Here is a 23,515-nt window from a genome sequence, read left to right on the forward strand (position 1 = left end):
TTAGAGGGGGAACCAGTGCCCCTGCAGCCCCCCACTGTAGCGCCGCCACTGCTTTTAGGTCAACTTTGTCTATTTCCTGGTAAAGATCAATTTTGAGAGTCGTGAAGAAGACTACATTTGCATCCCTACGTACATGAATGTAATTGATATTTCTGGGGAGGCTAGCGATAGCGACACCTGACTAGTCCCACAGCGTCAAAGCGCCCCTCACGCCGTAATTATCTTCAAGGAGCTCCACCGCATATGTAATAGGCCTGTTTTGGAGAAGTCTGGCGGCCGCTCAAGAGAGGAAAAAAAAAAAGCCTCGCAGCATTGATCTGCCCTTCTGCGTTTAGCTTTAGCATGGGTTAAGTGTTTAGCTTTAATTGGGACCAAATTCATGCAGGGGTTTGTGTAATTATGCCAGAGTCAATCCCCATCCCTCCTTAGCGTTATCGAGCAGCTGCTTGCTTCAATGAAAGCATGTGTCAAATTGTTGAAGAGGAGCCTCCGCGTATTTGTGGCTGTACCTTCCTGTTTGTGCAAATTATTTAAATCAATACACACAGGAGGGAAACATTTTAAAGAGCAACCAGACGCAGGGCAGCTAGCATAGTAAAACTAGTTTGCTAACTCTCTAGTCAATACAACAAACTACAAATGTTAAGCTTATATCGCTCTTTTGTTCTTATTTCATCATCAGTTTATTAAAGTAGAAGATTAAAAACAAAATGGAAAAAAACTATCAACATTTAACGTCTCAAAACAAAATGGACAAAAACAACATCGACATGGCTAAAAGCTCAATTCAGTACCAGGAACTTTTCACTCTTGGTACACATAGTCGAATATTTTCCCCACTATAGTACACAATTTGTCATTTTTAGAATGTCCACCATGTCTCACTTTTTGTTTTGACTCGTAATGATTGAAATAGCGACACACTGTTCCGCAGGAAAAGCAAAACGGGGCAAATGCGCTATTGTTGCTGATGATTGAGATCAGGTGGTCGCGCCAATGAGACTCATCTTGAGATTTTATTTGAACAAGTCTTGCAGTAATTGTGATTGCTGTAGCAGGCGCTTGTTCCATCACGCCGGTCCCTCGACACAAACACACAGATGCATATGAATAAATGCAAACACACACAGAAGAGAAGCCTTGCCGTATTTGTGGAGGAAATTTCCCAATTTATTGTCTTCTCTGTTTTTACTGTTCGGATTTTGCAGGAACTGAAAAACCCAAAACTGAGTTTTGATCTTTTTACGGACAATTTTATGACTTTATGAACATTGACTCTAGGCCTGTTATGAGTGCACATAAGTTTTAGGTTTCATATTTTTGAGGCACTTTTGCAGGTTCTTGTATGTCTAAGCGCTTGATTGGTTTTTCTCTCTTGGGCATGTGTGAACTAAGCTGCAGAAAATATGAAGTAAGTAGATTATGTTTGATGATCCACACTTCATTTCTTTCAGGATTAGAAACTCCTGACTGCCTGGGTTTATGCTTTTTTTTTTTTTTTTTTTTTTTTTTTAAATGTGGAGTTGAAGGATTCACCCAGGTGACAGAAATGTTGTGTTCCAAATCTTTATCTCACCAGAACTGCTGAAAAGTTTTCACATTTTAGGAGAGTGTTTGAACTGAGAGAATCCCGCCACTTTGCTCAATAGAGATCGGCACCGCCGCGGATATTCCCGCCGTCTCCTTTGTGTGAACATTGACAATAATTACACAGATGGACATTCAATTGAAAGGAGGCCGTGCACCTTCACGGCTTATCACGGGGAAAAAAGAGAAGTGCCACGCTTAATTAAATGATTCAACTGAGGTCTCAAGGCCACGGCGCTGTTAGACCCACAGGGAGGAAACGCTGCGGGCGAGCAACATCTCGCAGGTAAATAAAACAGAGAAGCCAATTAATAAAACATTTCCTTGCCTTGTGTTTAGGGAAGAGATCTTTTTTCTTTTTTTTTAATAAGCTTATTTCATACGCATTCGAGGAGTCAAATGATCTGACCGCCTGCCGAGGGGATTAATGTGATTATGAAGAGACTCAAGGAGTGTTTTCCTAATGAAGGCCATGTCAGGGCGTGTAAAGAAGTTATGTCGACACATTCCAATTCAACATCAAGGTTTGCGGAGGGGAAGGTCAGAAATTCAAAAATACAGACAGAGACGGAAAGAAAAGAAAAGGTAATTAACTCATTCACTGCCAAGCCATCTATGACGTCAATGGCACCGAATGAGTTAGGATCGCAACTGGACTGAAATATCTGCAAAATATCTGCACTCATATTTACAAAATCAGGGAATTAGAAGAAGTGGCATGCAAATTATTATGAATTTAGGAATTTGTGTGTGTGATGTAATGTTCTACTTGATTGACCTAAAGTACAACGCAAGAGGCCATCTTTCATGTCTGCTCTTAACTCGCACTGCCAACTCCAACAGGTGGGCTGCCCTGCTTATGTGTGTTTGAGTCGCCTGGCTCCGTCCGGGCAGCACGACTGGCGCCAAATGACCATTTCCCAGGAATTCCTCCGGATTACATGCAAAGGCCTCCACAGATACTCTTTCACTGTTAGATCTCAGCGGCTTTACTGTCATAAGCCAGCGGCTGCTCTGTGTGATACTTTGGCTTTTGCGGATTCGCTTGCTATTAATGATATAGTGGAATGCGCATTTTGGATGTGAAGAACAGACGCAAGCGCTAATTTGTGCGAGCTTTGTTTCGGTGGGCTGCTGCGGTTTAAGTAAAATCGTTTTTTTGCTCGTCCTCGATATAAGCTCTCTGGTTGAAAAGTATGAAGCCAAGCGTAAACAAAGCACAACAGCACTTTAGCTGGTAATTAAACCTGGTATTTATTTTATTTCCCTTTTGTCCCGTTTTCTTGTTTGGGGTTAGGAATAATAAATAATTTGCTGTGGGTTTTTTCCCCTCTAAATCAAAATTATTAAGTTAATATAACGATATATATATATAATAAAAATAATATAATAATGATAATAAATTACTACATATTTATCTTTAATTATAGCGTGAAAACTCAAATGTAACTTTTAAATGGACTAATATCCACTGGCGGAGCTAGAGGGGGGCCCCGCGGGGGCACTTCTTGTGACCTCTTAGCCAATACCGTGCGCTGGTTACCGTCATGAGCAATTGCAGGGCTGCAGCGAGCCACCAGATCCATGACGCACGCGTCGTCCATCTGGCATCCGCCATGTCCTGCTGAGGGACTCCCTCCTTCTTTTCTATTAATACGCGCCTGGTGTAAGAAACTGAATGAATCCGCTTGAAGACATTAACGAGACATTAATGAAGTATTGACCTCTGAACCGCACTGCTGTTCACTCAGTCTGTTTGCCCGCTCGTGTACAAGTGGGGCTCGGTTTCGTTTGCTGTTTTTGCGCCTATTTTTAACAACCTGCCGCTGATTGACAGGTGCATCTGAAGCTACTACAATGTTTAGAAAATATCTTTTATGGGACTATCAGACTATTTTTTTTTTTTATTCATCGCAATACTCAACAAAAATGTCATTTAAAGTGTAGTGTAAGAAAATAGGCATCTACCCATTTTGTCAATAAATCAATTTCATCCCTGTGTATGGAGAGATAAAGCAAGTCAGTGGAATGTAACTTTTTCTTTTTCATCAGAAATGCCTGGAGAATACAAAAGAATAGCGCAAGCTATTATTTGTGTCACAATGGGGCTGTTCGGAATTTACAGCAACATCCTGAATAGTAGCATCTTAAGAGAATGTCAAAATATCTCCAACGTTCACATGTTTATGACACAAGGCGAGAGGATAAGGAGACTCGGGACTACTTTTATGATCCTTTCTTCCAAGGTCAGACATCATAAAAGCTGTTATACATGCAACATTTCTAACATTTTCCCATTCAAGTTTATACAGACCAGCCACAACTTTGATCACCAACTTGATTCTCTCCACAATATGATATAATTAAAGGCAGAGGACGACATAATGTAGTCATTTCACTTTGCAATTGAAATTGCCAGGTAAACAATGTTCTAAATGAGTGAATAATAAGTCGGCGAGGCCACTGAATTGTAATTACAGTTATTTTCGAAATGCCATGTAAAGCAAGAATGTGGAAGGAAGTCAATGTCAAAGTGGCGGCGATGTAAAGACACGAGGGAAGTAGTTATCCTTCGCCGTGATCCACTTGTGATAATCACATATTGTTGGCGGGGTTGGGGGGTCAATTCACTCAGAGTTCAATCAGTGCTCCTTTAGAAGTCGTAACGTAAGAAGAGGTGACGACATCCATTCATTCCGCGGCGGAATAATTAATTCAGAAAATAATTAGCAAAGCTGCATCATTAGCCGGTGAACTTTCCGTTTAATTAAATTAGCTTTTACACTGGCAAGTGACTACATTAAACCTGAACGCCTCACTGATTTACACGTGTCTTTATGTGCGCTGTAAATTTCCATTTATGTGTGCGGGGGAGACATTCCATTTGGTAATTTCTTTTGCATGCCACATAATTGATACAAAACAATGAAGCAAATTTATATTGTGTGGGATTGCGCGGGACGAATGTCGCACTGGAAGAATGAAAATCTATCCATCTATCCATCCATCCATCCATCCATCCATCCATCCATCCATCCATCCATCCATCCATCCATCCATCCATCCATCCATCCATCCATCCATCCATCCATCCATCCATCCATCCATCCATCCATCCATCCATCCATCCATCCATCCATCCATCCATCCACTAGCCTGCCTCATCTGGAGCAACGGAACACGAATATCGCGTGTGGACTTGAGCTTAGCATTTAATACGATCACCCCCCAAGTGCCTGGTGAGCAAACGATCCTTCTTAGGTGTTAGCATCCCCCTGTGCTGTTAGATTTTCTCATGAACAGATGGCAGCGTGGGTGACTGGAGAACGACTTCATCGCAATTTTCCTGCGAAACGGTTTTCCTCAAGGACGTGTCCCGAGCAAATTACTGTTCATCTTGAGGTCAGAACCAGTAAGAACTACATCTTCACACAGTAGTGGTGGCCTTCTTGAGACTCAACAAAGCTTGAAAAATAATCTTCTTCCCCATTTTAAGGATATGACAGGTATGACCAAAACATGGATGATCATCAGGACATTCCACACATTTCACTCTGGCCTTTCCCAAAAGAAGTTGACTCGCTTCATCATCACCAGGATCTACATTCTGCGGGTAAACCTGGCCGAAATCTTTAAAGGTGTTTCTGTTAAAGCTATTTTGTGTTAAATCTCATGATTGAATTCATTCGACCAATATGTGATACTAAAGATATGACAAAAAGTGTTTTCCTCAAGGAAAATAAATCCTAGCTCCGTTAGTGCCCGACTCTATTAGAATCCAGTGAGTGATTTTCAATCTATTTCTATCTGAAATAGAAAATTCTACATATTATTGTTATTTTCATACTCCGTTATAATCCGTGTGGAACACGATTAGGTACAGTCCAGTTTAATGTTGGGTTGAAAGACCGTTCCGTTAAAGGGCAATGGTGTACATGCGAGTATTTATTTCACCCCCAAGCCAACAGAGACGGACGGACGGACGGCCTCTCTCGACGAGGTGCCTGTATGCAGTCATGTCTGCCCCTGCTCATCTGCGGCCCGTGTTAATATGATTAGACTGGATTATGGTAATGTGCGGGGGGATCTGGTGGGTGCGGGGCCATGCTTTGCCGCTCTTGTTTCGGGGAATAGCTAATTGGTCGGGCTGCTTTGATGTTGCGGTGACGGGCGGGAAGGGGGTTGGTCGGTGGGAAAAAAGCCTGGCAGAGGCGCCTTACAAGTCAAGCCTGTTTTATTTTTGGACTACACCAGATTTGTGTTGGCGAGAGGTGGAAAGGAAGGAAACCTGATGAAATCATGTGAGAAATGAGCGCCGATGATTTTATCTAGACCTTATTGCAAAGCTCTGGTTTGTGGTTTTTTTTTTTTCTCCACATAAATATCTGGGTCAGAGAATGAAACCTAGATTCGTAGTGCTGAATTTTTTCTTCACGTTCAAATGCATTAAATAATAATGAATAATTTGCAACATAATAAGAATGAAGTATACGATAGAAATGTCAGAATGGTGACATTTAGCAAAACTAACTTTTTACCGCAAAGTGTTTTTTTTTTTCCAAGTACAGCCCACCCTCCATCATACAATGTTAAGTGACATTTAGAAATAAAAATCTTCTTTGAGACCTTAACGACGCCCCGGCGTCAACCCTGCTGCATTAAAAGTCGAAAAGATTTCATAAGTAAAAATCTGCAATTTTATTTGCATATAAAGGCAGCTAAATATATCACAATGAACAGAAAAGAGAGGACTAACATTTCCATACAATCAGAGAGAAGGGAATAAAAGCACGAAAAGAGCATTTACAGCAGCAAAGTCAAAACTACTATTGGCAACATTTTTTTTTTGTGCTAGCAAGATTGCGTTTACACACAGTGCAAAAATTAGAAAGAAAACAAAGCAATAAAATAAAAAAACTATCAGAATGACACTTGAAAGGACAACATAAGCATTTTTAGGCAGGCGCGTTGCTGGCAATCATAAGCACCTGATGGATTGTGACGGCCAAACGTTTCCTCTCATCCAAAATGAACAAGACGTAAAAACAAAACAAAAACCCTGTGGAAAAAAACTAATAAAAAAAAAAGACCGCCCACCCTTCCTTTACCCTCGTTAAACACAACTTTTAGTACAGAAATTTTACAACATGAATATATAATATATATATATTTTTTATACATAAACTTTCCAAATTAGGAGTCATCGAATAGGATGGAATATAAAGTAAACGTTTGGGTTGTAATTTAATAGCTTTCGGTCCCTGCGTGAGTTCCGTGTTGTCTAGCGGGAAAGTCGGACAATAAATAAGGACTTTTTTCTTCCCTCTCCCTCTCTGATTTTGCAGAAAGAAAGAGTGGAGCTCTAGCTGAGAACATTAAAGCTAGTTTAAGGCAGTGTCCCTGTCAGCCAATAAGAAAAGCGCAACTGACGAGAAAAACTAACAAAAAAATACTAAAGCACAAAAATGGATGATACAACAGCAAAACATAAATGGCATCCGTTGTTCGGTCAACCAAACAAAGAAATTGTACAAATTCACAAAGCATCATTTATCTTACAGATTTGACCGATATTTATCAAGAGCAAGATTGTTTAATCACAAAATCCCCCGGGAAAAGGAGAATACCGGTGTTCCCCGTTCTGCATTTTTTTTTTTGTCAGTGGTGGTACAGGCAAGACATTTTTCTCCCTGCACTCAAAAACATAAAAAAATGCAGCTCTGAGATGAAAAGGGAAGTCTGTGCGATGACAAAAAAAGTGGCTCATAATTGACCCCCCTTAAAAAAAAGGCAAGTGAAGTCTTGAGGTGATAATTCCCACACATGTTAATTTTGTGTGGGAAATACAATCACAGATCAAAAAAAAAAAAAAAAGAGACTAACACCGATATTCTCCTTCAAGTTTGACCCGACGCATCTCCAAACATTCTTGGAGAGGACCAACAGTTTGCAAAGACACATTCTTCTTCTTTTTTTTTTTTTTTTTTTTTTAAATTGACATTTGTAGAAAAAGAATTCTCACCTCCAAGCCCCGCCCGCCCCCCCCTCCCCCCTTTGCTGTGTTCTCAGGAGCTGGAAGGATTGGGCAGGTCGAAGACGATGGGAGGGTTGGTGGGCTGGAAGCTGACGGTGCAGGTGGACGCGTTAATGAACGTCGTGTAACCGTCCGTCATGATGCCGTAGCCTGGAAGGCGCAACAAAACCATGGCGAATATGCTCACGGAATGACTCAAACGAAGATTCAAAGCAAAACGGCGGCTGACCTTCATGTATGCCGCCAAAGGCGTGCAGTTTGGGTCGCACCCTCTTCTGGACCGTGTTGAGCAGTTCCACGCAGCCAACCCGCTGCAGCTCCTTAGGAACCCAGTCTCGAAAACCTGCACACACACGTTCCACATTTTTCTTTCTTTTTTTTTTTTTTTTTTAACAAGTGATCATTTTATGAATTTCATGTCAATATTTGTAAATCTCTCTGATTTTACAATTTTGTATGCTAATCAGAACAGTCCAAACTAATGCAGCGTACAGTAAATATTTGTATAAAGCCATAAATATAAAACAATCAATGAAAACAAAAAAGCACGGGAACAAGTTCGCAAGCCTCCATGACAATGTTTTCTACTTACTAATCAATATTTAGAGCGATGAGGATAAATCGACTAGAACTGATCAAAAAAATGTAAACTACTTCTATATATTCAAATATTTTCATCCAGACAGCCAGCATGCAGTATTTATCTTTGTATTCCTTAAGCCAGCCTCCAACAAAAATCGTATCCGTGCGCTTGTTTGTGGCATCTGTCACAGTACTACAAAATGGAGTTCACATGCAATCAACGCCAGAAGCGGCGGCGGCGGCAGCAGCAGCCCCTCCGTAGGCGAAGAAATCACTCAATAAAAACAGGTGGAGAACGTAAGAAAAGAAAAGAAAGGGGGAGGAAAAATAAACCAAGTGAGTCTAAACACCCAGAGAGAAAACACAATCAGTCTGGGGTGATAAAATCAACAAGACACATTTCTTCCTTTCATAAAGTCAAACATAAATATTGAATCCTGAAGTGTGTCTGCTACAATGAGGCTTTAGACGCTGTTGTGATTGGTTAATTGGACTCACCCAGCGGCGGGCCGTGGGTCATCAGGATGTCGATGCCTTCCGGGACCAGGTTCCATTTATCCAGCAGGGACTGACCCCGGGGCAGATTGAAGCCCCAGCCGTTGAACCACGGAGACCTGGGAGAATTCAAAACACTTCAGTGTCAACATTTCAAATACGTGATGAGCGGCAAACTCATCTTTCAGCGCGTCCAATTCAAGGACACGTTCCCAAAATAAAGCGGGAAGATCGAAACAGAGGGGAGCTCGTGTCACGCGTCAACATCGCACCCTCGGCAAACCGCTACCAGATTGATTGACAGCAGCCGGGCCACCTCCGGCGGGCTTGGATCAGAATGTGCGAGCTCCGGGGTGACAAGCTGTGTCTTTCCTGGCACCCACACAGAAGAGCCTCCATGTGGTTGAGTGGGAATCTGGGATGGATGGATGGATGGATGGGTGGATGGATGGACTAAAGCAAAGCGGGCAGATGTTTTATCAACGAACAGAGACAAACTGAGTAGATGAGCCTTGATAAATTGAGCCTTCATTTATCACAATAGTGGTAATGGCAATAGAGGGCTGACAAGAAGCCTAAGGAATATAGATTATCATCATACCGTACAACGAGGAATAAAGAAACTCCATGAAAGCCGCACAAAGCAAAAGTTGATATTTGGATTTTGCTATTCTTTGACTAGACCGGGCCCGCTATGTTTAGCTTGAGCACCAGGAGACGAGGGCTTCGAAAATCATCAATAAGTCCAGTTACAATGAGCATCGATACCGACCGCAGCGGTGGGTGAGTCCGAGCAGACGAACCCCCCCCAAAAAATCACGTAGCTTTTAAATATAAACGAATGTACTAAATGATTTAGACGTTTTCTCGGTGCGGAGCACCGTATTGGAAGAAGCGTGCGTACGTGCGCTGGGAAACAAAGGCGATTCCGAAGCTCGCCCTTCCAATGGCGGAGAGCTGAGAAATGAGGTTAAAAATTAAACGTGAGGAGCAAGGGGAGCGAAGGCCACAGACTCGACTGATTAATTAGAACTAATCACACAAATCAGAGCTAATGGAAGTCTAATGGATTACTGGGAGGACTAAGCACTTCTGTGAGGGAAATGGGGCGGCTGCTGCTGCGGCGCTGGCTGGCGGAAATCTTAGAAAGCCGTGAATCAGAGCTGAGCTGGCGTGCTCGCTTGGCTACACACACGAGACACTCGCGGAACATTTGTCTGACTAATAGCAACAAGGCCAAACTTTGAAAAAAAATGTATTTGCTCTCCCCATTCAGAAAAAAAAAAATGCTATTGAAGAAAAAAAAACACACCAGTGAGATTTTTCCCCTTTGCTCTACCCTGCATTCATTCATCTGGGAGATGAAACCTAAACCCCTGACATGAGCCGGGGATCCGGAGGCAAGCCAAAGGTCTTGACTGAATGCAGAGCAGCGCGCTAGCTTGCCGCCGCCGCCGCCACAATGGCCCCATTGTCAGATGTCTGCATGTGAAATATACCTTCCATGCAAGTGCATTTGTTAACTCCCCCCATCACCAAGATTAATGGCGTCGCAGGCAAATAAAGGGAAGATGGTTTCCTGTGCCGCTATCGTATATGCACTGCTGTCTGAGTGTGTGTGTGTGTGTGTGTGTGTGTGTGTGTGTGTGTGTGTGTGTGTGTGTGTGTGTGTGTGTGTGAGGGTTCGAATGTATCCACGTAATTATGAAACATAAGTAGTACAGCAAAATACTCTCTCATATGCGTTGATGGGTGAGAATACTCTGTCATGTCTTATTGACACTTGCCATCTGGAGCTTGTTGCCATGGCAACAAAGCAGAAGCATTAGCAGGCACAGTAGGATGTAAAATACATTTACCCCCCCCCCCCCCTCCCCTCCCAACTCAGCTCCGCAAAAAAAAAAAAAAAAAAAGAACAAGTGAAAGTAACACACCAATAACGGGAGGATCTTCCGTAAGTCAAATAACAGTATTTGGCTCCGACACACAAAAAGCATGGCGGGCACAAAGGCTGGTAACCGTGGTAACAGGCACATTTAATGATCCCCAAGGGAATCAAATGGTGGAAATGGGTTAAAAATCAGCCTGCAGCGGTGGTGACGCAGACAGAAGCAATTTAGCCTTCATGCGCACAACGCCGATATTCAATTAAGCCGTTGGACATCATTAGGACGCCGTGGCTCTCTCGGGGCACGACTCTGCTGTTAACCTCTTTCTGGGTCCCCGGGCGGGCAACAATACCTCGCAACGCTTGGCACCGGAGGACCTTTATTCTTTTATCAAAATGAGGCTACAAGACCGCAATGAATTGTAATTGAAAACCATCATAACAACAAGAACAATCATCATAAAAAAATAAAAAATAAAAGCCCAAGAGGACCTCCATTCTTTTTGTTCTCGTTTTTGCTGCGGCGGGCCTGGAAGTCTCGCTGTTGGTGCGTATTGATGCATCGCTTGCGCACACATTTGCCAACGTGACATATATGACATCATAAAAATCGATGTTACAGTAAGAAAATCTTGACATTGTTCACATACCAAACTCACGTAATGAGAATTTTACCATTATAAAACTATTAACAATAAAGTTGCCCAGTGGATGACCCTTGCATACTTTTATGACTATTATTTCCAGACTTTTATTTATTTAATATATTTTTTTTGTATCTTATTTATTATTCATATAATTTATGGCCTTGTATTTAGGGCCACTTAAATATAATGCACAATTGCTAAGAATCTGTACAAATATAGCCAACAATTGTCCATAAGATAGTTACACAGAAAAATGTGACATATTTGTATGTATAATTAATAAGCAACTGTTATAATATCCGCTTCCAAAATATTCATGCATTATTTTCCACCCCATTTCAATTGCGAGACCTGCTGCACCATCGGCTATCAAAGTGGTACAAGATGCTACGAAAACATTTGCACTGTGACTGCCGGTTAACAAGGGAGAGGTGAGCCTCTCTGTGTGTGTGTGTGTGTGTGTGTGTGTGTGTGTGTGTGTGTGTGTGTGTGTGTGAAAGTGTGTGTAGGACCAGTGATCCATCGCATCTGGCCTCTCGAGTCAGCGAAGCCCAGAGGTCAAAGGTGGGGTGCGCTCTAATTGATCAACCTGTCAGAACCAATGAGGAGGGCCATGTTAATGGGACTTTGATAAGCCTCATGGGGTGCACTTACCTGACACTCACTAGTATGCGCAAAGTGTGTGTGTGTGTGTGTGTGTGTGTGTGTGTGTGTGTGTGTGTGTGTGTGTCTGGGTCGCTGTGTGTTTGTGTGTTTAATCCCAGAAACCCGAGTAGCCTTATTAAAAGGAGCCAAGTGGAGCCTTTTGAAAAATGGCCTCTCAGCATCAAGGCCACCTTTGCAAACTTTGGGGACAAGGTGGAAAGTGAAGTCACAGGGGTGAAGGGTTTTTGTGTGTGTGTGTGTGTGTGTGTGTGTGTGTGTGTGTGTGTGCGTGTCGCAGCACTAATAACCTGCGCCTGGTGACTGATGGAGTGTGGAATGGATTAATCTTGCTGCAGTCATGCTGCCAAAGCCAAGACGCTAAGGGTTGGCCACCGACCGGACTTAGCCCGCTTAGGAAAAAGCTACAACCGTAGGGACACGTCGGCGCGCACACGCGTGTACACGAGGCTACACAAACGCTCTCCCCGGCTTTTGAGACGCAGCCAGCTGCAGTTTGACCCGCAGACCGGCCACGTAAAACAACCGCTGTCTGAGCCAGCAGATGCTCGCTAGCAAACACAGCTGCTCTCGCCGACCCGGCGGCTTTCAGCTATTCGCAACACCGCAGGTCTGTTGTTCTGGGTGTGCGCATGTGTGTGTGTCTGAGATCTATCCGATGATGTTGTTGGGAATTACAAAATGCGATATTATGCATGTACAGATGCACACAAAGGAGTTGCATTTACAGGACATGGCAGACATGTTTTGTATACCAATTAGCGGCTCCCGGGCTAAATGCGGCCCAGCACCAGCCTCCGAGCGGCCCAGCCTTCCTGAATTAAATTGAACACATGCAGAAGGTATCTCGGTTTGCAAGATTTCAAAAATTCCCAGTGTTTGACACCTTGAATGCAACACTTGCGTCATCTACCTATATTGTTTTGAAAGGTGGCTAGCGGTGCGAAAAATAGGAGTTGTGAAAACATGTACGTTGGCCCAACTGAATTTGAAATTGAATAGCCCTCGTGTGAACAATGAGGTTAAACTTGATTGACGTGCAGGTTGATAGCAATGGCGGTAAAATCTGGCAGTACAATATTTTCCAGGCATTAAGGCCATAGTACAGTAACAAAAAAAAACAATAATAATAATAATTTTTTAAAAATTGGTGGAAAATTCAAATCAAACAGTTTTTTTTTTTTCTTGTCTTCTTTACTGTTATTACGAGTTACTCTTATAAAAATAACATTAAAGTACAAACTAACGCCCAGCTCCTGTAAATCCGACAACCATGCCATCTGGCTAATTGAAAGCATTTGCTTGCATCTCACGATAGTGAAAATGACAGCCATAAATCTCTTACCAAGTCTGATTTGTGGAGATTTTGTCAGGCAATATAACAATGAGCTGGTCAAGTTAATGGGATGCCATTAAAACACAATTTCCTTCTCGCTGTGTTGATTGACAACAACAACATAAAAATACGCGAATGAAAGCGAGTGAGTCCGACTATGTGCCGCAATCGAGCCACCCGATCGGCGTGATAACAGAAAGCAGCGCCGCAATAAAATATAGATGGAACTAACGGAGTGTTCAGCGATGGCAGAAAACTATTCACGTGAAATATTTGCGTCTGGAGGCTTATGAACCGAGTGGGATGGAATAAAATGTGTACGTGCGGGGCACAAAGCTGCTGGCGAATGTTGCAGGTAGATTCAGGAAGAGCGGTGAGGTGTTGTGGGAACACGGATATGAACATGGAAGTCGAGAAGGCCGGGCAGGTCTCCGGAAATTCGAAACCAGACTCATAAAAAGAAGTGGAATCTGGGTCCTATTCAGGGAGCCCATGGGGGGGCCAAAGACCTATTCAACCTGCTCCGAGACACGGGGCCATGGGTCCCATTACCCTTCTCCAGCCCCGACCTCCGTGAACTTGATCCAGGAGAACAATGGCGAACAGGGGAGGGTGGCGAGGCCAAGTGGAGTGAAGGGAGGCAGTGAGGATAATATATCTGGGAAATGAGGGAGCGGGGAAATTGGCTGACAAAAACTGACAGGCCACGTTTCATTCCCGGGCTTGCCTCTGAGGACCACGTTGGAGTCTTTTCTCAGAGCAAATTAAATGAGAAAAATGATGGCGTTAAAACTGTGACCGTTTGCTTGAAAGATTCAAATATGAATCGGGCATCTGGGTTACATGTTGACTCGAGGAGAGGAGCCACCAATTTATCCCATCATTCTCCTCTAACCTCCAATTAATTTTATAAAACAAAAAAACATTTGACTCAACGTTCGACGCATCTTTATGACATTTTTATACTTCATTTTATTCCATAATCAATGCGTGTGATTAAAAACATTTTGCGGTGAAAACATAAATAGTTATGACTGATTACATGATGTAGATATTTCCTCAAATTTCCTTCTCGGCAAGTCTGCAACTATTGATACAAAACAAAATCAATTGACTTCCGATGTACCAAACAAAGCTCATCAATGAAGGTCATTACGATAAACGCAATCATGCCCTTGTTAGTTATGCAAGCTAACATTTAGTTCCTTCGTTACGAATACTATATATTCTTTATCGCATGTCCTATTTTTGTTCCTAAAAGCTTTTACCAATGAAGCTACAGTGCATTTTTTTTTTCTTCCTCTGTATCGCGCTCTCCTGAGAAAGCCGGGATAACGCAAGCTGCAGGTTTTCTCACAGAGCTGTCAAAGCGCTGAGAGCGCACCCTGCCTTGTAGCAGCATAACAGCCAGACAGTCTTTGCTGTCCAGGTCAAAGATCGAGGATGCGGGGAGCGGCGAGGAGGGGAGGGGCGTCCGAGGCAACAGGAAGGGCTGCCGGGGTCAAAGTGGCGCAGATACATGCCACTCTGTCTGCAGCTATTGTCTTGACCTCACAAGCAGTGCATGTTAGCGAGGGCATCGAGACGCGGCGGCAACAATAGGCACAGGAAAGCGCACAAACGGCTATTGTTGGTCTCCAGGGTTTGTACCAAACAAGCAAATTACGTACTGGTACGCGGGTACAATTACACGACCCAAGTATTGAGATCCATATCCATATCAGACCATTAATTATTCCTCATGAATATTCCAGGGCCTTCAATGTACGAAGATCCAAGAATTTAAATCACACGACTGTCACTAGTGACTGCCATCCATGCTGGTGGTCCAAACTATATTCTTGGCACAGAGAGCTGTGGAGGAGGTCAGCAGGAAGGAAGGGAAGTGCAGCAGGATGATGTTAATGGTATCACAACAGAGCAGATAGCCCGCTTCGCTATTTATGAAGCCGTTGTTAATGCTGATTGATAGCTCGCCATCCGCAACTACCTTTTTGACCGCACAACGATATTATTTAATCTGCAGCGCTCTCAGCACAGTATTTGTCTTACTCGATGTGGAACTCCACGACTGCCTCATTGTCACACCAAACGCATTATTTATTCATCTGAGCCTTTCGCTTGTGGAGATAAACAATAACGCTAGCAACTCTGCCGGTAACCTTTCCCACCAGCACCAAATAGAATAATGTCAGTGAGATGGCTCGTAACTTGCGTTTCAGCAAAGTCACAACAATTAAGGTTTACGCAAGACCAACACACCTCGGGCCACATCAGTCGTGGACACGGGGCTTCCTCTGCTGTTCAAATATTTATCCAGTCAAAGCAGGAGACGCAGCGTGGCGCATAAAACAAGATGGAACCTAATAGAGCCAGAGCAAACAGATGGATGCATTCAGATGTCACACTGGCCCTGCTTTAACCCACATATTGATAGGAAAGAAGCCCGCTGCTGATTAGCAAGCGTTTTTAGCATTTCTTCCGAATGACTCGCTAGCCTGAGGTTGGGGTAAGAGCTGGGACGTGTAGTCCCCGACTGGTTACGGAGCCGTCTTGGGCTCACTTCCAGGGAATTGTGATTGCATTTTAATCGCCCGGAGCCGCCTGCCCATGCCATGTATCCGTCCTCCCGCTGAAGACATCTGGCTAGCTCGGGGCTACCGTCGTTTAGCTTCCTCCCTGTTCCCCACCGTGCTCCGTCTTTTGATTAAGCCTCCATTGCTCATAATCACAAGCAGAGCCTAAATGAACTGCGTAGCGTGTACAGAGCGGGGCGGCAAGAGCTTCAATACGTATTCAGGAGAGATCATTTCAAAGGACAGGAAGGACAAACACAAACTGATACATCCACATGAATTGCAATTTAGGTTTCTACTAAGTTGAGCATCTCTAAGAATGTCAAACCTTTTGTCATGTTGTCTACACGATGAACCAAAGAACTACTTCAATAAGGTGAAGCGGTTAAGCTAGCAATATCGCTTTAGCTAGCACAGGTTAATTAATAGTGCACATACACAAAAAGGTGTGCCCCTTTTACAAAGAGCTGCAGAGGTGTTGCCTTATCATCCTCCTCATCATCATCATCATCTCACCTAGCTACTTTGTTTTACAGGCTTAAAGGAAAAGGAGACTTCCAGTGTGTTTACACAGTGGCATCTCTGAACTAGTATTAATGATAGAGCCACTTAGCATTCCGAGGCATTGGTCTCAGCCACGCTGTTTGTTTCACAGGTCATTAAATTTATGCCGCAGCCCTAATGTTCATTACAGCAGCAAGCTGGCCAGGACTCTGTAACACTCGCTCACTGTCTTTCATCCCCCGCCGTATTCCTCCTGCTGGCTTTCTTTTCGTCTCACATGTCTCAGAACGTTTGCTTGACAACAATTATTTCCCCTTTTAATTAAAAGAATTGCTGCAGCGGTTCCAGGTCTGCGGCACACTTTTAATTCACATGGCTCACGAGCGCCAATGTTATTTTTCATCCAATTCCTGGACAGATGGTAAAGTGTGGAAGACACGTTTGAGGAAAAACTGCACATTTGAAGTGGATTGTTCTTCTCAGTGCAGCGCATGCCAAACATGTTTATGCGGCGCTTTTAATTGGACGTGCTTAATAGCTTTTCAGGCTTAATTCCATTTCTGCTTTTAACAGTCAGTAGTGGTAGAAAAGGTGGAAATTGAATGAAAAATGAAAGAAACAGCTTGAACACAAAAATAAAATAAATCTGAACATATGTTGATGAAAGGAGCTCAACCATCGATTAAAAATCAAAGCAGAGTATTAACGTTATACAATTTATTATTGTGGTTGCTGCAAAAGCCATTTTGTCTCCTTTTCCATTTTGCCGTCCTTCAGCAGGTGCCACCTTGTTTCAGTCTACACTCAAAAAGCTGTAAAAGATGCAAGCTTTTTTTATGGCTCCTTAAAGCCAAGGTTTGACTGTAAAAAAATACAATGAAATTCTGTCCTCCACGAGACAACAAACGGTTTAAGCAACAAGAATCAAATGAAACTTCTTGCAAATATAGTGCACTTTGAAGGGCACGTCAAGACGCTGGTGCAAAAGTTGAAAGAAACAAAGCAAAGAGCAAAAATCGAGTTTACACGATTGACTCTGAAGTGGATCAGTGCTTGCTTATCCATAAATAAATATTAATAAATATGCTGTGATATTTATTTATTAAAAATATTTATACATTATATATAAATGACATAATATATCTAATATATTATTTTTTTTTCTAAAAAATGATATTTACATATTTAAAAATATATTTATCGATATATTTTAAATTTTTCAAAACATTTTTGGACAAAAGCTTGTCATCGGTTTAATTTGAAGGGGTCCTTTCAAGCATTCAAAAGCTCTGAGGGTGACAAGACCACTTTGGAGCACATCATCTACAGAAGGATCACACTTCAGAGGCCAGTGAGAGGTCAAACGTGACACGGGAAAAAATAAATACAGGAGAGGGAGAAGTGAACTTCCTTTTGCATTTGACAGATGAATGATCTGCAGTTCGCCAGGACAAAAGAAACACAATTGACCTTTGTTTGTAATTTTAGAGCAAAGGGCACTTGGACTTGCTCATACTGCAGAACATTGTCTTTAAAAAAACAAAACGAAAGCAGGTGTGCAAATACAGATTACACGTTTGATGTTTTTATGTAACGAAGGAAGACGAAGGGTCAAACAAGCAATCATCGTTGCCAAGCAAATTTGCTATTACGCCAGTCGACTCATTCTGGCAAGAACACATGAACCATGACAGGAATTAAATACGGCAAATGACGGCAAGGATGTCATCATCTCATTTGAAATGAGCCGAGATGTCCTGCATTTGTAAGCGGCTGCTCACCACCACATCTGGATGTTTACGACAACAGTAGAAAATGAAAGGCATGCAGGTGAAAACACGATTTAGCGTGCAGTTTCGCCACAAAGTTCGTCATGGCTCTCTTGACATTCCCATTGAAATACCGAACAAGGTCGACCCAGCTCTCAAGCCCACGAGCATCTACACATGAACAATAATTGCTGCAGTGTTGACATCGTCATGTACAGATACCGATCTCAACCTCACTTGCTTCGTGAATTGTTTTTTACTGGTGATGGATTTTTGGGGGGGAAATAACATGTGAAATGATATAACGTGTTAATAATTTCACACATAAGTCGCTTCTGAGAATAAGTCGCACCGCCGGCCAAACTATGAAAAAAAAAGTGCGACTTATAGTCCTGAAAATACGGTAATTGTATTTTCGATCGCATCGCCTGGTCCTATACGCAACCCTTTCGACGACTTGCTTCGGTCGCGTCAGCCCTTTTTCATGCTCAAATATGTGATGGAGCTGTCGTCCGTGTCGCGAGGCAGACCCCTGCCTCCGCCTCGCCCCTCGGTGACTGATGTGCACAAGGCCACTGAGGAGAGCTTTATTAGGCGGTGCCGAGGACTCATCACTCTCCCTTTGACATATTTGGGGCTTACCTTGGTGTGGGGGCGGGGACGCTCAGTGAGCACTCAGAGAGATGTGAAACAGGCCGTACGGGGCAGAGCAGACTAGCCGAACGAAGAACTTGTCTATGTGCAGCTGAGGGAGGGAGGGAGGGAGGGAGGGAGGGAGGGAGGGAGGGTGAGTCATTCAGCGGGGAATGCTCCGAGTCGTCATCGTGCAAAAAAGTGAGGGCGCCATCACAAATCCATCACTTAACCCTATCATTCACTGGGCTGACACTCAGGTGAAAAAGCTCACGCCGACGCAGCTTCACACACAAACGTCCGGGCACGCACACGCTTAAGCAGCAAAACTGGCTTCCCCGCCGCATAAGCAGGAGCACGCACGGAAAAAAGCAGCCGAGCATAATGAGGCAGAGGCAACTTCCACCGCAATCCATCCTTGTCAGCAGTTGTTTCACCATTTTATGCTCCATTAAATATAAATTCATATTCAACGTCAATAAATCATTATCTCATTAATTCTGAAATACGACTAAAATTAACATGACACCGCTGTCAACGTAAAACTCATTTCAGAAAAGCTCGGGGATGCAGCGACAGTACCTTGGCTGCAGCGTATCGGTGTATTTCTTTTTTTGTTGGACAGGAAAGAACGGCAAAAAAAAAAAAAAAAAGTGTTTGTATTGACAATATAGACAAATCTGCGAGAGAAAAAATTCAAGTGAAAATAGCAAATAAAAAATAAATAATCAAAAAAATAAATGATCTTTTTAAAAGAAAAATAATGAAAATAATATTTAAAAAAATAAATAATCATTGAAAAAATTAATGAACTTGAAGTTGTCCCGACTTATCGGGGGGCCTCGTGTGCGTTGTTGTGTTGGGCTGGCAGCCAATGTAAACTTTTAGGAACTGGCACCACTGAAGAGGTGACTTAGAGGTGATTAAGCTCAACAGAAGCCGACACAAATTCACACTTGGATGACAGCGTCAAAGGAAAGTACAGAAGAAAAACAAAAAAATGAACACTATGCTACAGAGTAAATAAACACGCGGTCCAAACAATAAAAGCTAAACACAACGCTGGGATTACTGGCTTTTCTTGCCTATTTCTCATACACGCACTTTACATGCACGCGCACACGCACGGCCGACCTTTACAGCAGAAAATGAATACATGAATAAGACTCAAATCTGCAAATGACAAATCTGCATTTGGCCCTCCAGAATCCCCCCGACGTGAGCTACAGAGAGCAAAGGAGGGCAGTTGGATTTGATCGGCTGCTTTTGGGAGGCACACAAACACGCGCACACACGTGGAGCGTATTTACAATGTCAGACAACTACCAATCTGTATCGTTTTGGATTTACAGTGTCTTATAAAGTTTCTCCCCCCCACAGCGAAAGGAAGCGGTTTCTTCCAAATATACTTCGCATTAGGAATCAGAACCAGAGCCAGCAGGATTCCTCACATACCTGTGACCATCCTGCTGTGGCAGGACTCCATTACACAACAAAGAAGCTTAAAGAAGCATGCCGCGGAAATACTCGCATTTGATTGATTATTCTTTGTTTCATTTCAACAAAAGAAATATTTTGTAGAAAAATATTGATTCCGTTTTGCTCCTAATAATAACTTCACATACAAAATTGTAACCCTTAAAAATCTAACAAGGTAATATCAAAGGATCGGAAAATGTGACGGAATATAAAACTGCATAAATAAAAAGACATGGTTCTGTCCAAAAGATTGTTGCCTGGAGCAGTCAAACGATTCTAATAGAATCAAACCACCAACTGTCCATCTGAAACAGACCTTCAGCTTCCTTGCAACAACTTTGATTGACAAGGTCGTCTACTGTGTGTGTGCATGCGTATGAGTGCACGCCCATATATATGTGTGTGTGTGTATAGAAGTGAGCAAGCCTGGGGAAAGGAGCTTGAGCTATTTGGTCTGTTAAGCATCTGTCATTAAACAGTGTGTGTTGTGTATCTTTCATGGCCGACTGCTTTCACATCGGCCCACCTATTTTTCTGAGGAACGAATCGAGCCAAAACAAGGACTGACTTCAACGTTTGTGATGGCAAACTCTCTTGAGCAAAACAATATCTTATTAATTGCATTTGTTGGTTCAATGAATAGGCCTTGAAAAATGCTCACAATCGGACCATCGGAGAGGGCACGCTCGCGCTCGGCCACCCAGTCGGCGAGCTGCCGATGAATCGAAGGGGTCACTACGTGGCTAAGTGAGACCTCACAGCGGACAAGAAGGCCAGACCTCGGGCCACGCTGGGCATATGGGTGTGAAGGAGGTGTGGAGTCCGAGGAGGGGGTGGTCAAGCTGTCCGCTACTTCTCTCACGAGACCCCCCCCCCCCAGCTGTCACAACAGACACTTAGCAGCCCTCACGCTAAACACCCACCAGGGAGCAAAGGCCGCATCCTTCCTTTCCAACGCAAGGAAAGATAGGTGGAAGGAAGGACAGAACAAGAGGAGTCCAAATCTCTTTTTCCTGTGACCCGCACTCCTCCACTAAATACACCATTATTTCTCAAGCGAGGCGCCAAGGCTGCTAATTATAACCGCAAAAGGATGGCCTACATGATTATTTTAAGCCTGGACCAGACTGGTGAGAACCACTGAGCAGATAGTGCCAAAGCCTTGAACACAACACGTCATGGCACTACAGGAGCCGCCGATAGAAGTTACTTTCATCTTGACCATAAATAATAAGCGCATGGCACATCGACGTGTGTTAAAATAGACAAACAGATGATGAAACTTTTCAACATATCGTCACACAATGCAGATTATCGACCAATCCGACATATAGCCAGCAATACGGGTACGTAATATGATTACTGTATTTTCCGGACTACAAGTCGCAGTTTTATTCATAGTTTGGTTTTTGGCCGGGGGTGCGACTTGTACTCAGGAGCGACTTATATGTGAAATTATTAACATATTATTTTGTCACTCCACATGTTATTTTCACACTAAACCGCATGATTTAGATCTATAATCTAGATCGGAATTGAAATTTAAAATGCTATGAGTATTACGTAGGTTAGCTGTGATCTGCAAAATCTCTGGCAAATTACAGTGGGCGACTGACCCAGGTATTTATTTTGAAGCGCCATCGTATTTTTTTATTTATTCATTTTATTTTGAGAATTATTTGCCCCTGTTTTAAACAATGAAAATAACCAAGTAACATCAGCGCAGTGACATTTGGTTTGATCTGGCCTTTGCTCGTATTTCGGTTATATTGCCATAGCGCCCTCAAAAGGCAGCGGTGATCTCATCCGTGCGGCTAGTAAACACTTCCCGTTCACAAACACTTCTTATTTTACCACACTCCCCACAAGCCTCCGTCTGCTCCCTCCAACATTCCTCCGACAATCACGCCGGCCTTCCGCGAGTTCTTTCCACATGAGAGCCGATTGACAGCGGGTCCCGGTACCGTGCGTATCACTTAACCCCGTGTCAAAACACAGGTGTAACGTAAGCCCCGAGTGCGGGCGAAGGTCCCGCGCTCATAAAGGAATGCGCAAGCTGGGAATAGCATGGCGCATGTTAGCGAGGCCCCTGACGGAGCGTACAGAAGTGAGCTGCGAGGAGGGAAGCTGGAACACGGCCAAACGCCGACAGAAGGGAGGCCACCCCTTCCACTTTAGGGATTTAGAACACTACGGGAAATAAATGTGACTCAGTGAGGATGAAAGGAAGACGCGGCGAGGACGGCTTTGGGCTAGAAAAATGAAAGCTTTCCAGTTTTCGGTCTTACCAGGGTGTGCCGTATATCCGGAATCCCTTGACGGTGACATCCGAGTCCTGCAGGTAGACACAGTTTGTAAGGAGCGACTGGACATTGTCAAAGTCCTCCGGTTTGAGTTTGGAGACCGAGGGGAATCGGTAGTAATCCTGCTTGACCAGCTCAGCCATAAAGTCCTTGTCAAAGGTCAATTCGTGATTCCCGGCGATTACCACCTTAAACTCGTAAGGGAGGCCACCTGGGGACGAGAACAAACATTTGGTGAGCGGCGGCTTTAAGATATTCAAACAATCACAGAAGGGAAGAGAAGATATAAAAAAAACAGCCCACAGCTGTGTGACTTCCTTTTGGAATAGTCTGTCTTGCCCCGTTATCGTTCCACAGAGTCGCGGAGGTCACGAGCACATCTGATAGTTGCGCTTGACCACGGCAGAGGACTATCCATCTCAGCAGACACTGGGCGGGCGGAAACGGGTGAACCTGAACTTCATAGCGATGAACATCTATTACGTTTCTCATTCCCTCATCATTCAATGTCTCCAGTGACCTTTTTGTGCTTCTCCGTCTGGGTGATTTGTCCCCGTTCCCTCTCGGCAGCACAAAACTAACTTACTATTTTATTCTAGCCGATTGAGCACTCAACCAAAGGCCCTGGCCTGTATCACCCTTCTGTTCACCCGTTCGACATTTCTTTTCCACCAGACTGTTATCTTTTCTTCCCATTTTTGGGGGGGCATTCTTTAGCATAACCTGCTATTATGTGCCGTGCTATTCAAATTCAAATGAAACGCACGCAAAAGAACGATTTCAATCTTTTGCGTGTCGCAAAATAAGAACTAATTCAGCTTTGAAAGCGACCTTGAAAGTAGCAGCCCGTGATAAGTTCTCTGATAGTAACATTTCGAGAATGCTATTTTTTATTTAAATAGCAGCTGCTCTTAATGAGCCCCCCCTCTCATCTTATCTGAGCATCATAAATTCCAATGTAAACTTAAATGCGAGCTCCATCTTTCGAGTTTCTCAACTCTCCAAGTAGATCACACAAC

General features: G+C 43.3%; 1 protein-coding gene across 2 annotated transcripts in view; it reads right to left on the reverse strand.

Annotated features, from left to right (window-relative positions):
* Nucleotides 1–6,305: 6,305 nt before the first annotated feature.
* mpped2a (metallophosphoesterase domain containing 2a) overlaps nucleotides 6,306–23,515 on the reverse strand; it is a 30,649-nt gene continuing 13,439 nt past the window's right edge. For both annotated transcript variants that reach the window (XM_085908446.1, XM_085908447.1), the window contains exons 4-7: nucleotides 22,482–22,707; nucleotides 8,702–8,817; nucleotides 7,851–7,964; nucleotides 6,306–7,771 (exon numbers count right to left, since the gene is read on the reverse strand). In XM_085908446.1, coding sequence (XP_085764572.1) covers nucleotides 7,653–7,771; nucleotides 7,851–7,964; nucleotides 8,702–8,817; nucleotides 22,482–22,707 — 575 coding nt within the window. In that variant the 3' untranslated portion in view covers nucleotides 6,306–7,652. The remainder of the gene's footprint in view (nucleotides 7,772–7,850; nucleotides 7,965–8,701; nucleotides 8,818–22,481; nucleotides 22,708–23,515) is intronic.

The sequence above is a fragment of the Syngnathus leptorhynchus genome, chromosome 3 (genome assembly GCF_054491065.1).
Source record: "Syngnathus leptorhynchus isolate UIUO chromosome 3, UIUO_Slep, whole genome shotgun sequence".
In the NCBI taxonomy this organism is placed as follows: domain Eukaryota; kingdom Metazoa; phylum Chordata; class Actinopteri; order Syngnathiformes; family Syngnathidae; genus Syngnathus; species Syngnathus leptorhynchus.